Source organism: Orcinus orca, chromosome 20, assembly GCF_937001465.1.
Source record: "Orcinus orca chromosome 20, mOrcOrc1.1, whole genome shotgun sequence".
NCBI classification, from domain to species: Eukaryota; Metazoa; Chordata; class Mammalia; order Artiodactyla; family Delphinidae; genus Orcinus; species Orcinus orca.
Genome location: NC_064578.1, coordinates 43,959,325 through 43,973,511, shown reverse-complemented (window position 1 = coordinate 43,973,511; position 14,187 = coordinate 43,959,325). Strand labels below are relative to the sequence as shown.

General features: G+C 38.5%; 1 protein-coding gene across 1 annotated transcript in view; it reads left to right on the top strand.

Moving 5' to 3' along the window:
* ZNF567 (zinc finger protein 567) overlaps positions 1 to 5,658 on the top strand; it is a 54,148-nt gene extending 48,490 nt beyond the window's left edge. The window contains exon 5 of the mRNA XM_049702935.1: positions 5,442 to 5,658. Coding sequence (XP_049558892.1) covers positions 5,442 to 5,455 — 14 coding nt within the window. The 3' untranslated portion in view covers positions 5,456 to 5,658. The remainder of the gene's footprint in view (positions 1 to 5,441) is intronic.
* Positions 5,659 to 14,187: the final 8,529 nt, after the last annotated feature.

Below are 14,187 nucleotides of genomic sequence, written 5' to 3'. Positions count from 1 at the left end.
ATAAGATTTTTGGCTATTTGTATATTTTTATAAAATGTCCAAAACTTATTGATTTGCAGAGTTCTCTATGTATCCTGGATACCAGTCCTTTGTCAGATATATGTTTTATGAATATTTTCTCCTACTCTGTTCCTTGCCTGTTTGTTTTTGTAAAGATGTCTTTTGGTGAGAAGTTTTTAATTTTGATGAACTCTGAATTTATCACTTTAACCTTTAATGGTTTTTGTCTTCTGTGACCTAAAAAACATTTGCCTGTCCCTAAATCACAAAATCTTATGTTTTCCAATAATCACTCTTTTGTTTTAGCTTTTATGTTTAGGTGTATGACCAAACTCATTATTATTAATTATTATTATTATTTGGTATGATAGTTAGATAGGGTAAGTAATCATGTCCTCTGCAAAAAGATAGTTTTACTTCTTTCTGATCTATACGCCTTTTAAAAAACAAATAACTCAATCCAAAAATGAGCAGAAGACCTTAATAGACTTTTCTCCAAAGAAGACATACAGATGACCAGTAGGCACATAAAAAGATGCTCAGCATCGCTTATTATTAAAGAAATGCAAATCAAAACCACAATGAGACATCACTCCACACCTGTCAGAACGGCCGTCATTAAAAAGTCTACAAATAACAAATGTTGGAGAGGATGTGCAGAAAAGGGAACCCTCGTACACTGTTGGTGGGAATGTAAGTTGGTACAGCCACTATGCAAAACAGTATGAAGGTTCCTCAGAAAACTAAAAATAGAATTACCATATGATCCAGCAATCCCACTCCTGGGAATATACCCAGACAAAACTATAATTCAGAAAGATACATGCACCCCTATGTTCATAGAAGCACTGTTCACAATATCCAAAACATGGAAACAACCTAAATGTCCATTGACAGATGAATGGATAAAGAAGATGTGGTACATATATACAATGGACTACTACTCAGCCATAAAAAAGAACGAAATAATGCCATTTGCAGCAACATGGATGCAACTAGAGATTATCATACTAAGTGAAATAAGTCAGAAAGAGAAAGACAAATACCATATGATATCACTTATATGTGGAATCTAAAATATGGCACAAGTGAACTTATCTATGAAACAGAAACAGACTCATAGACATAGAGAATAGACTTGTGGTTGCCAAGCAGGGAGGGAGAGAGAGGGAGGACCGGGAGTTTGGGGTTAGTAGCTCCAAACTATGACGTTTAGAATGGATAAATAACAAGGTCCTAATGTATAGCGCAGGGAACTATATTCAATAACCTGTGATAAACCATAATAGAAAAGAATATTTAAAAAAAGAATGCATATATGTGTATAACTGAGTCACTTTGCTGTACAGCAGAGATTGGGCACAACATTGTAAACCAACTATACTTCAATTTTTTAAAAAATTTTAAAAAAGAACATAAGGACACAAATGTGATATGGTTAGACCATCTATTAAATATGCACTTGAAGTCCCAGAAAGAGGACTGAGACAATAGGACAGATGTAATATCTGAAAAGAGAGTAGCTGTTAATTTTCCAAAACTGATTTTTTTTAGAAAATCAAGAAGCCCTACAAATCCCAAACAGGAAAAATCACATATATGCCAAAAAACAAAACAAAATCTAAAAACACTGAGAGAAGAAAGGCTATATTGCTTTCAAAGAAACAAACATAACATAATGGAAGGCAGAAGTAAGGTAACAGAAGTGCTAACCAAAAATAACTGCCTTCCTAGAATTCAAAATCCAGTGAAAATCCTTCAGAAATTAAGATGAAACAATGGTATTTTCATATAAAAGTATTGAGAGAATTTGTCATCAGTGGACCAACACTAAAGGAAACTCTAAAGGATGTTTTTTTAAAAAAAGATTTTTTTTATGTGGTCCATTTTTTAAACTCTTTATTGAATTTGTTACAATATTGCTTCTGTTTTATGCTTTGGGTTTTGGGCCATGAGGCATGTGGGATCTTAACTCCCCAACCAGGGATTGAACCCACACCCCCTGCATTGGAAGGCAAAATCTTAACCACTGGGCCACCAGGGAAGCCCCAGTGTTTTTTAATAGATAGAAGAAAAACAATCTCAGATGGCAGCTTGGAGATGCAGAAAGTAATAAATAGCAACATCAGTGTGTAAAATGGTGTTGAAATTCCAAAATCCATAAACAGCAGTCAGACATATTGGGTCAAATAAGGTGACACCCGCTCCAATAAAAAAAAGTAAATGCCATGAATAACTTGTGGTAGGGAAATTTTTCATAAACAAGACATTAAAAGCACAAAACATAAATAGTTGAAGATGCCATTACATCAAAATTAAGAAATTTTATCAAAAGACTTCATAAAAATAAAAAAACAAGCCATAAACTAGGAAAAATAATTACAACATATCATATAGCGAACAAATGACTAGTATCCAGAATATATTAAAGCTCCTATGAATCAATAACACAAGGAGCAATACCTGAGGAGTGCAGATCTTGGTTAAAAACCTGTGAGTGACTTTTCAGACCTGACTATAGGCTGTTAAAATGGCTTTATGTGTCGCAAAAAAAAAAAAAAAAAAAAAGGCTTTATGTGGCAGGCCTACAGGGGTAAGCTGCCCTCCCCATACGAGACTTGGTACACTGCCAGTGCACTGCAGTTTCTGAAGGGAGTTGCAGTGAAGGACTCAGGCCCCCCTGGACAGTTATGTTCTTCACATATTTGCATTCCTACCCTTGGTGCCTTCTTTCCCAAGTCTCTGTATCTGAGACCTTGAGCAGAGGTCTTCTTCAGATATCTCTGCTGATAATTCCTTGTTAGGAGAAAGCTTGAAAATACTTTTCCCCACTCTGACTCAGTACCCAGTACTTTCCCATTCCTAGGGGAATCCAAGGGGGATCCCTTGTCTGCTCTCTGATCCCAAGGTCCATAAAAGTGCCAGAGCCTTTTGTTCAGGACTCCCTCAACAGTGAGAAGATTCCCACATCTGCACTGATCCACCTGACCCTCAACTGGTGCAATTGATCTCTTCCTGGATCCTAGAAAAGACAGCCCATAGATATTCAGACACCTTCCTAGGCTGGGCTTATTCTCATGGACTGCCACAAGTCATCATAAATGCCAAAACCACATGGAAAAACTGTCCTGCCTGCCAGACCCTGCCCAAGACTAAGAACACTGCCCAGGGATAGATTTCCCAGCCAGTGGGCCAGGATATTCTTGGCAGAGAAACCAAATTGGGCCTCTTCCTATCCAGAGTTTTGCTGGATCCTGACTGCAATTGACACTCTCTGGGTTTGGCCTAGCCATCTACGTGAATTCCACTGACTCAGACCACATAACCCAGGCCCTACAAGACCACATTTGCTTCTTTGGATTTCCTGAACATATTGCTTCTGATGACGGCCCCTGATTTGTGGCCCAAGGCACACATCAGTGTGCCCAATCACAGGGTGTATGGATTCTCCATGCTCCATATCACCCCCAAGCTGAAGGGATGATTGAGCATTTGGACGGACAATTAAAGGACAGGATTAGGGACTTCCCTGGTGGCACAGTGGTTAAGAATCTGCCGGCCAATGCAGGGGACACATGTTCGATCCCTGGTCCAGGAAGATCCCACATGCCGCGGAGCAACTAAGCCTGTGTGCCACAAATACAGAGCCTGCGCTCTAGAGCCTGTGAGCCACAACTGCTGAGCCTGCATGCTGCAACTACTGAAGCCCACGCGCCTACAGCCCGTGCTCTGCAACAGGAGAAACCACAGCAATAAGACACTGCAATGAAGAGTTGCCCCTGCCCACCACAACTAGAGAAAGCTCGCACACAGCAACTAAGACCCAATGCAGCCAAAAATCAATCAATCAATTAAAAATTTAAATAAATAAATAAAGTATACAATTTTAAAAAAAAAAGGACAGTATTAAGTGGCTAATGGGAGGAGACAAGATAACCCCAACATGGACTACACATCTCAGGTAAGCAGTCTGGGGTCTCAATGCAGCAATTTCCCCATAAGGACACTTCTCATTTGTGCCATATGTTTGGTCAGAATGTTGTTACTGAACAACATTCTGCATTTTGGGGAAAATATAACCTTTCGGTCTGTCCCTAAACAAACCTTAAGGGTCCCCTTATCTGCACACAGTTAAGCCAATCTACTGACACCTGGTTGTGGTGAAGGAAAGTGCAGCATTTATTGCAGGGTGCCAAGCAAGGAGCCCATGTAGCTAGTGCCTGAAAGACCCGAACTCCCTGAAGGCTTTCAGGGAAAAGTTTATAAAGACAGGGTGAGGGAGAGGGGTTGTGAGTTATATGATCAGCTTGTGGACATTCTTCTGATTGGTTGGCAGTGAGGTAATCGAGTCAGCATCATCAACCTTCTAGATCCAACCAGCCTGGGGTCTGTGTGCTTGTAGGCAGTATATAGTTAACTTCTTCCACATGGTAGGGGTTTCAGTATCTACAAAATAGCTCTAAAGGATATGGTTCAGAATATTATCTGTAGCCCTTGACTTTCTTAAGTGACTAAACTGTTATTGTCCTGCTTGACTGTTTTCCTTTCTGCAATTTCTCACTTCTCTGATTACTATTGAGAACTCAGGGAAGGCCTAGAAGGCTAAAGTTTTTCTATAGACAAGAGGCAGGCAGAGGACACTGGGGCGGGGCGAGGGGGTGGAATCTGTCTTGGGAAGACCCCATAGGGTCCTGCTCGGTTACCTGGTCTGCTCCCTTCCTTCAATTGTACATCCTTCTTTTATAGTTATTGACACCTTAGTCTCCGTTGGGGACCCTGCAAGGAGCTTCCGTCTCCTTTGACCACTCTCTGGAAAGTCAGATAGATGGAAAATTAAGATGGCTATTAAACAGTAAGGGATGGGGGATTATATAAACCCATTTTGGGGTATTTTAAAAATTCAAATTTTTGTGCTAACCAATTTTTAAACATAATTTGTCGTTCTGGTTAAATTATAAATTCTTTCTATGAAAATGCTTTTGTCCCTCTTGCATGCAACCCTTCCAGAAGAAAGATTTATTGGTATTAAACAAGAAGGCAGAAAGACAGTAACCTGTGTGCAGGGCATGGATTTTTGCCTACAAGGACTTTGAAGATAATAACCATCAATCTGAGGTTTCTAGGTCAATATTTTCCTTAAGGTGACCCTGCTGTTTTGTCCCAGGTAGCTTCCTGGGATGGATATCAATATATAGAATAGAAACTTTTCTTGAGCCACAAGAGAATCTAAGCCCAAAGATTTGGATTCATTTTTCTGGCAGGGGCGGGGGGTGTGGTGGTGGTGGTGGATGAAAGGTGCTATGCTTGCTCATGGTATAGGACACATCACAGTCAATGGGGAAAAATTCTCCTGGTAGGACAGGAGCACCTTTGGCCCAGTGAGCCCAGGAACGGGGGAGGGAGGGAATGGAGATCTAACATCTCTCCTCTCTCTCTTACAGAGTACCCTGTGTGACCTCTACCTGGAAGTGGGGGCCTGTTTGTTTATCCCCATGCAGCAAGAAGTACCATTAAGGGAAAAAATGTCTATTTGGCTGGCCAGTAGATAGCCCAACACTAGGTGGTGGTTTGCAACCATGGCTGCCAGAGAGCACTGCCCTTCTTTTAGGGCTTTGAGGGCTGTTAAATTTTAATTATATATTTGGTTATTGTCTTGGACATTTCCTGATTGGCATCAATTATTTTGTTTTGTTGTATAGTATTGTGGGCTTCTAAGGCAGCACCAGTGACTCCCAAAGTGGCCAGCTAAATAGGGCAGTTGGCAAGAATACAGTACGCTTGGTGCATGGGCGTAAGACTGATGCGGTTTGTTTAGGGACAGACCAAAAGGTTATATTTTCCCCAAAATGCAGATAGCACAAGTCAAATTATTTTGTAATGTTATATTAGGGAGTGGGGCTAGAAGAGCTGAGTTCTGGGAAGCAGAAAGCAAAAGGGTTAAAGGAGAAGGGAGGATAGTTTGTTGTGGCTGCGGCTGAATTGGGAAAGTAAGAGAAGTGGAGAGAGCAGCAAGGGGTCTTGGGGTAGAGGAGACTTTTGACAGCAAGGTATAATGAGGGCTTGGTGTCAGGGAAGATTCCATCTAGGATGAGTCCAGCTGCGGGCCTGAGGTTATCTGATGGTCCATCAGGCTGTCACAGAGTTGGTTAAGGGTGAGGCCATGGCCTTAACTAAGTTTGTAATAATCTTTAGCCAAATTCAGGACCTTGCAGCATAAACTTTGTTGGTTGGGAGCCACAGAAATTTATGTGGTTGGATAATGAGAGGCACAATGAATAGAAAAGAGGTTACTATCTTGGCATCATATTGGGGATATAAAAATCCCCAAGAAGGGACTTCCCTGGTGGCACAGTGATTAAGAATCCACCTGCCAATGCAGGGGACACCGGTTTGAGCCCTGGCCCGGGAAGATCCCACATGCCACAGACCAACTAAGCCCGTGTGCCACAACTACTGAGCCTGCACTCTAGAGCCTGCAAGCCGCAACTACTGAGCCCATGCACCACAACTGCAGAAGCCCACGCACCTAGAGCCCCTGCTCCACAACTAGAAGACTCTGCAGTGGAAAGCCCATGCACCGCAACAAAGAGTAGCCCCCTCTCGTCGCAACTAGAGAAAGCCCGCGCACAGCAACAAAGACCCAAGGCAGCCAAAAAAAGAAGAAAAAAAATCCCAAAGAAGCCTCATTGCATACATCCCCATGTGAAGCTTTCCGTTGCCCTTTCAGTAACAGTCTGACTTGTATTTTGAGAGGCCAGGCCTGGGCATAGGGATATTAATTCAAGAGCCTTAACAGTGGGGGTATGGAACAAGTATAAACGCTGCCTCCTATGTGACTCCCTTGTAAATTTAAAATAGCCAATAGGGGCTGCTTAAAACTAAACTTTTGCCAGCAAGGTGGAAATGGAATTATGGTGCCATCTAGTGGTTGGCTGTGGCAGTGCTGAAGAGCTCTAGTGAGTATGGGTGACAGTATGGGCAGCTCCAAAACCCACTGGCTGTCACATTGCCAGCTGGGGCCTGCTTAATGGCCTGCAGTGTCCCAGGCCCACGTCATTACCCAAAGTAGGAATGCTATGATGTCAGGCAAGTTCTGAGCTGCGAATAAAGGCTTTCCCACATTCTTTGCAATTATAGGGCTTCCTGGCAGTATGAATTCACTGATGTAGAGTAAGTTGTGAGGCACAAATAAAGGTCTTCCCACATTCTTTACATTCATAGTGTTTCACAGCAGGATGAATTCTCTGGTGTTCAGTAAGTTGTGAGCCACGAAGAAAGGCCTTCCCACATTCCCTACATTGATAAGGTTTCTCACCAGTATGAAGTCACTGATGTTGATCAAGTTGTGAATGCAGTCTAAAGGCCTTCCCACATTCCTTATAACCATAGGGTTTCTCACCAGTATGAATTCTCTGACGTCAAGTGAGTTCTGAGCCACAAATAAAAGCTTTCCCACATTCCTTACATTTATAAAAGGTTTGTCACCAGTATGAATTCTCTGATGTCGAGTAAGGTGTGCAGATTGTCTAAAGGCCTTCCCACATTCCTAACATTCATAGGGTTTCTCATCTATATGAATTCTCTGATGTTGAATAAGATGTGAGCCATGAATAAAGGCTTTTCCACGTTCCTTACATTCATAGTGTTTCTCACCAGTATGAGTTCTCTGATGTTCAGTAAGATAGGAAAAATGACTAAAGACCTTCCCACATTCCTTACATTTATAGGGTTTCTCACCAATATGAATTCCATGCCATCCCATAAGTCCTGAGCCATAAATAAAGGCTTTCCCACATTCTTTGAATTTATAGAATTTCTCTCCAGGATAAATTTGCTGATGTAGGATAAGAGAGGTTTGTAGGCTGAAAGTTGGCTTTTTTTTGGTAAGTCATTAATGCTTGCCCCAAATATGCCTCCTGATTTATCTATCGCCTTTCAAATTGGCCTTTGCATTCCCAGACATCTCTGATACTGGAGCCCACAAGTCTCTGACTTGTTTCCATTATCATCCATTGGGATGATGTTACTTCATAAATTTCTTTCTGCAGACACAATTCCTTGGTTTTGCATCTGAACTCCAAGTCTGAAAGATAATCAGAAAGTAAACATACGGTGTTTCCTCCTTGGGGGGAAATAAAATTTCTATGGTAGAAATGGGGGAAAAACTGAAAATAATGTCCTTAAGAAGTGAAGATGGTATACAAGGCCTTCAATTTGAAAAAGAAGTCAAAAGCATAAACACTTAAGAAAGATGAGAGAGGCTGTTAGGAAAACAGGTTAAGTCAGTACTTTCCAAATTCAGGTGTAGATTAGAATCACATAAATAGTCTATTAAAAGATTGGATATCAGTGTACCACCTCAAATCAAGTAAATAAGAATTTACACCAATAGGTCTTAGGTTTCCTATGTTTAATACATTCAACCAGCCAATTCTGATGTTGCACAAAATTTAACAATCCCACCTAGAATTTTTCAATGGTTTCCAACTGCACTTAGAATAAAATCCAAATTCCCTTACCACAGCTTATGAGATCCTCCATAATCTTATCTTTGACATATCTCGACCAAAATCCTATCCAACACCTTCTCAACCCACTTTTCCCCAGTGTTCATTATGTACCAAATATTCATCACTTCTGAGCATCTAAAATAAGTACTTTACCTTTTCAAAAATTTCCACAGACTGTTCAATTTGTTAGAAATTCTCTAAACGTAGCTCTTTTCACAGCTGACTTCAAGTCTCAGGTGAAAAGTCACTTCCTTAGAAAGTTTGAGCTAGACAACCCTATTTAAATTCACTTCTTCATTCTCTATCTCATCATAGTATTTTCTCACTGCAATGTTCTGGATTTTATAATTATACAATCGCTTACTTATTCATATGTAATCTTTTATTTTCTTTATGTTAAAGCTCTTAAGGGGCAGGAACAATGGCTGTTTCACCCAACACAGAATAACCAACATTTCAGTCATAAAAGGTGTTCCATAGATAATTGTTTAATGGATGAATGAAAGGGGATTATTGTAGGGATAAAAGGAAATACTGTGCAGATATGGAAGTAGGGAAGAATTTAAGGATTATAACAATCATTTATACTTATACTTAATTACAGAATAGTTCTAAACATCTGTCCCTGATTTTAATCTCTCTCACATCACTGAAAGGATAATATAAGCTCTTTACTTCATAAGCTCTTTACTTCACTACTTCCCTCAGAAACTAAAACAAAATCACAACCAAAACTAGGTTATTAAATGATGCAAATAGAAAAATGATATTATATATACCTAACCACCTATCTATCCAATTGTTTCTCCCTTTACTTCTACCAGTGCTCATTGCCATTTATGTGTAGTTATGACTATCTATACCATACTATACTGAGGTGCCTTTTCTTTTACCCTTCACTTGAATTTGTAGTATTACTCAACCTTCCATCCAATATACAATCTATTTTGTTCCTCCAGGCCCTTTCTCTGGGCTTCCCTTCCCTCCTTTATGTCCAAAACCACTATATTTTTACTTCCCAGAAAACTATTTCTTCCCAGGCATTATAACAGGTTTGAAGCATATTAAGCAAAGGGACTTGAGAATTTTGGGAGACTAGGATCACTATTTGGTAGAATGAGGTGGGTAGACTGGGCGACTAGAAACTCTATAACAAAGGGTATGCTGAATGTAAACTGAAGGAAATGATGGAGAATGGAAATCTAGATAATGGAACAGACAGAATATTCTAAAATGCTGAGTGAGTATAGAAAGTTTACAACACAAATATTCCTCTGACTACAGTATGGTATGTTTTGTGACTCTAATAAAACTATTATTTGCTGCTAATGCTATAAAGATTGTCCTTGAAATAATATAGAAGAGAACTCAGGCAGTCTCTAGCAATGAGTGATTTGACAGTAAAAGCTGAGAAATAGTTCAGAGTAAAAGAAAGAGTAATAATGAGATTTAGTGAGGATTTAGTGAGAACACAGGATTCAGACAGACCAGGATCTCAGACCCTAGCTCTGCTGGTGATTACCTTTCTGTGTAGACAAAGTACTTTTACCTATCTCAGTCACCATTTCTTCATATAACAATATAGAAATATCTATGCCGTGGGCTTGTAAAGATTAGGAATAATGCATGTAAAGTGCCTGGCATAAAGAGTTCAAGATGTGGTTCTAAGATGAACTGGTTTGCAGGGCAAAAATTGAGACACAGATGTAGGGCACAAACGTATGGACACCAAGGGGGGAAGTGGCGGGGGTAGGGTGGTGGTGGTGGTGGGATGAATTGGGAGATTGGGATTGACATATGTACACGAATATGTATAAAATGGATAACTAATAAGAACCTGCTGTATAAAAAAAATTTTTTTAAGTGGTTCTATCATTCTTATTTCTATGGAAGAAGATTCAGGGGAAAAAAAGGCGGGGGGGGGGCAAGGACTGAGCAAGGAAAATGATATTAAGTTTTCCTGCACCTGAACTATATGCTTTTCATAAAATCAATGTAAATTTCATAATGTGAATGTGGAAAATTTCATTAAAATTTTCTGTCATAAAGGAGACGAATGTGAAAGGGGTGAGACATGAAGACAAACAAAAAGACTTCCAAAACTCAAGCAGTAGGGTGGAAATTATTCTAGATTCACCCTCTTGTTCATGCCCTCAATCATCTGCAATGTTAATTTTCACTATTATATCCCTGATGGCCTTACCTAGCTTAAATTCCACAGTCCATCATTGTAACTATTGTCTTGCATTTATGTCCCCAACCTGATTAAATCCAATTCTGCCTATTGTTCTTCTCTACCTGAGTAGCTGAACATGGCTGGTAAGGAACACACAACCACATTGACTATTCTCACTATACATTTATAACCACACAACTCAAATGGACCCTCAGCATTTCCCCTCACCTCTGCTACATTTCTCATTTTCTCACTCTCTGAGAAAATTTCCCCCACCTCTTTTCTCTCCTAAGATCTCAGAACTATCTCCTGGCTGATGTCCAGATTAATAATTTCACAAAGAAGGCGGGGAAAAAAGTAAGAATGAGAGAATTTTCTCTCATGCAATCAAATCAACCAACCTGTACATAAACTCCAATAATCTGTTTCCCCTGCTGATAAAATGCTTCTGTCCAAGGCCAATACCTTAACTGGATCCTGAAGACTATCTTCTCTGACATAACATTTTCTTGCATATGCTTCTGCAATCCCCATCCTCTCTCCTTCACAAATAGTTTTCCTGCTCTCATATTTTGGTCCTATCAGCACAAAAGACACTCCTTAAAATCTCTTTTAAAGTATGTACACACAAACAACTTCCTTGACTCTAGGACCCCCGGCAGCTACCAATCATTTCCTTGTCCTCTGTTTTACAAAATTTCACACTATCTACACATTGTCTCACCATCCACACATTGTCTCACTTCCTATTTTTTGTGTGTGTTAAAATAGTTTGCCATAGAAAAATGTAAGCTTTTGAAAGTGGAAAAAACCCAATATAACAATCACTCAGCTTCAACAACTGTCAACTTATAGACACTCTTATTTATCCATCCACTTCTCACAGCCAATCCATAAATTAATTTGAAGCAAATTCAGGCATCTTATTATTTCATCTGTAAATATTTCAGCATGAATCTCTAAGACAAGAACATTTTTGCAAAAGCATATTAATATAGTAATCAAACCTAAAGTTTACAGTAATTCTTTAAGATCAAATATCCAGTTAGTCTTCCTATTTCCCCAGTTGTCTAATTATAAATGTGTATTTTTCAGTTTGTTTGAATCAAGATCCATGTGAGGTCTGTAAGTGAGACTGGTTGCTATCTCTAAGTGTCTTTTAGTCTTTAAGATATATAATTAAAGATAAAATATAGCCTGAGTTCAAAATAATCCTTCCAATTCATATTCAGGACTACAGGGTTTCTATTTAATGTTATCAATCTTACATCTGTATTTCCTTTCTCCTGTACTGACAGTCTCAGTTTTCAAAGACTCCAACTAAATTGCTCATTTATTTTATTCCACAGAACCTAACAATATCAGCACTGCTACCACTAGTATGAGTACTAAAAACATTATGGTGGGGTTTTTAGATAGTGTCTTTTCTTCTTAGGGTATATAACCAATGGATACACATTTAGATTGAATTGTTTCCTTTCTCTTTTGGTTTCAGGGGTTTTTCTAAAGTTAATTTTGTTTTATAATTGTGTAAGATGTTTATTATAGTTCCCAACTCAAATCTACAAAATAAAGTATAATGAAAGAAGTTCTCTTCATCCCATTATTTTCCCTCCCCTTGTATAAAGTAACAACTAAAAAACACTTTATTTTTTTCCTCTTTGATCTTTATTATTTCCTTCCTTCTGTTGACTTTAAGTTTTGTTTGTTCTTCTTTTTCTATTCTTTTAGGTGGTAGGTTAGGTTGTTTATTTGAGATTTTTCTTGGTTTTTTTTTTTTTTTTTTTCTTGAGGAAGGCCCGTATCACTATGAACTTCCTTCTTAGGACTGCTTTTGCTGCATCCCATAGATTTTTGTATGGTTGTATCCTCATTGTCATTTGTCTTGAGGTATTTTTTGATTTCCTCTTTGAGTTTCTCATTGACCCATTGGTTTTTTTAGTAGCATGTTGTTTAGTCTCCGTCTAATAGGTGTTTGTTGTTGTTCGTTTTTCATTTTTCTTTCTGTAGTTGATTTCTACTTTCATGACATTGTGGTCAGAAAAGATGCTTGAAATAAGTTATATTCTCTTAACTTTGTTGAGGCTTGTTTTGTGTCATACTAGTGGTCTATCCTAGAGAATGTTCCATGCACGCTTGAAAAGAATGTGTATTCCGGAGGCGGGGGTGGTTTGGATGTAGTGTTCTGTATATATCAATTAAGTCCAACTGTTCTATTGTGTCGTTTGGGATCTCTGTTGTCTTATTCTAAAAAACACTTTAAAAAATACAATATCCTTCCTGTTTTAGATAAATAACAGCATGTTTTAGTATAATCACTGTTTGGCCTTAGTTCTATCATTTTGATTTATGATATACATAAACACTCAAACATGCACACATACATATCTTTTATCTATACAGTCTTTCTCTATGTATACCATTTTACTTATTCTCTATTTTGGGGCATATCTTTTCATATTTAGTCAAGTTTACATTTTTGATACAAAACTTATTTTTATCCTGATAAATTTATATAATAACTGTTGTCCTCCTACTCTCTCTGCTATTACCTACTGGTTTCCTAATACGAGACATATTGAAAATAATTATTAACTTCTTATCCCTTCCCTAGGCTCTGATTTGAAATACTTCCTCTGTTAATATCTATAAGGTAATTTACAAGCTTGTTGTACTTTTCATATACCCCTCACATTCTCACCCTACTTCTTAGATAATTATAACGATATATATCTACTATACCTAAGCAATAATACTATACTCTCTCCCTTAATACCACCACTTAGTATTATATATACAGGTTATTATATACTTAATGCTCAACCCAGTCCTTAGGTTGATGTCTCTCTATTTCTGTTTTCTGAAGTTCATTTTTGGCTTGATCCCTTGGGAAGGGTTTAGAGGAATAATACTCCTTGAACTTCTGCATATATATATATATAACAATTTGACTAGGTAAAAAATTCTTAGCTCAAAATTTATGTCTTTATATAACTTAAATAGAAAAATAGACGTTGTCTTCTGGAATAAAACTTTGCTGTAGAAAGGCCAGATGATAATCTGATTTCCTTTCCTTTTAAGTGACTTGGTCTTTTTGTCTGGATGCCAAAGTTATGATCTTCCTGGATACATGGTGTACTTTTTCAAAACATGGCTTCAGTCCTTTTTTTCTTAATTTTAGTTATCTTGAGTCATTTTTGGCAATTGTTTGTTCCATTAAACTCTTATTGGAACTCTTAATGAAGATGTTAGATTCTCACTGCCTATCTTCTATATCATTTTCTCTCTAATCCTTTTTCTCTCCTTCTTAATTTCTTTATTTTTTAGGAGTTAATTAATTAATTGATTTATTTTTGCTGTGTTGGGTCTTCATTTCTGCACAAGGGCTTCCTCTAGTTGTGGCAAGTGGGGGCCACTCTTCATCGCGGTGCATGGGCCTCTCACTATTGTGGCCTCTCTTGTTACAGGGCACAGGCTCCAGACGTGCAGGCTCAGTAGTTG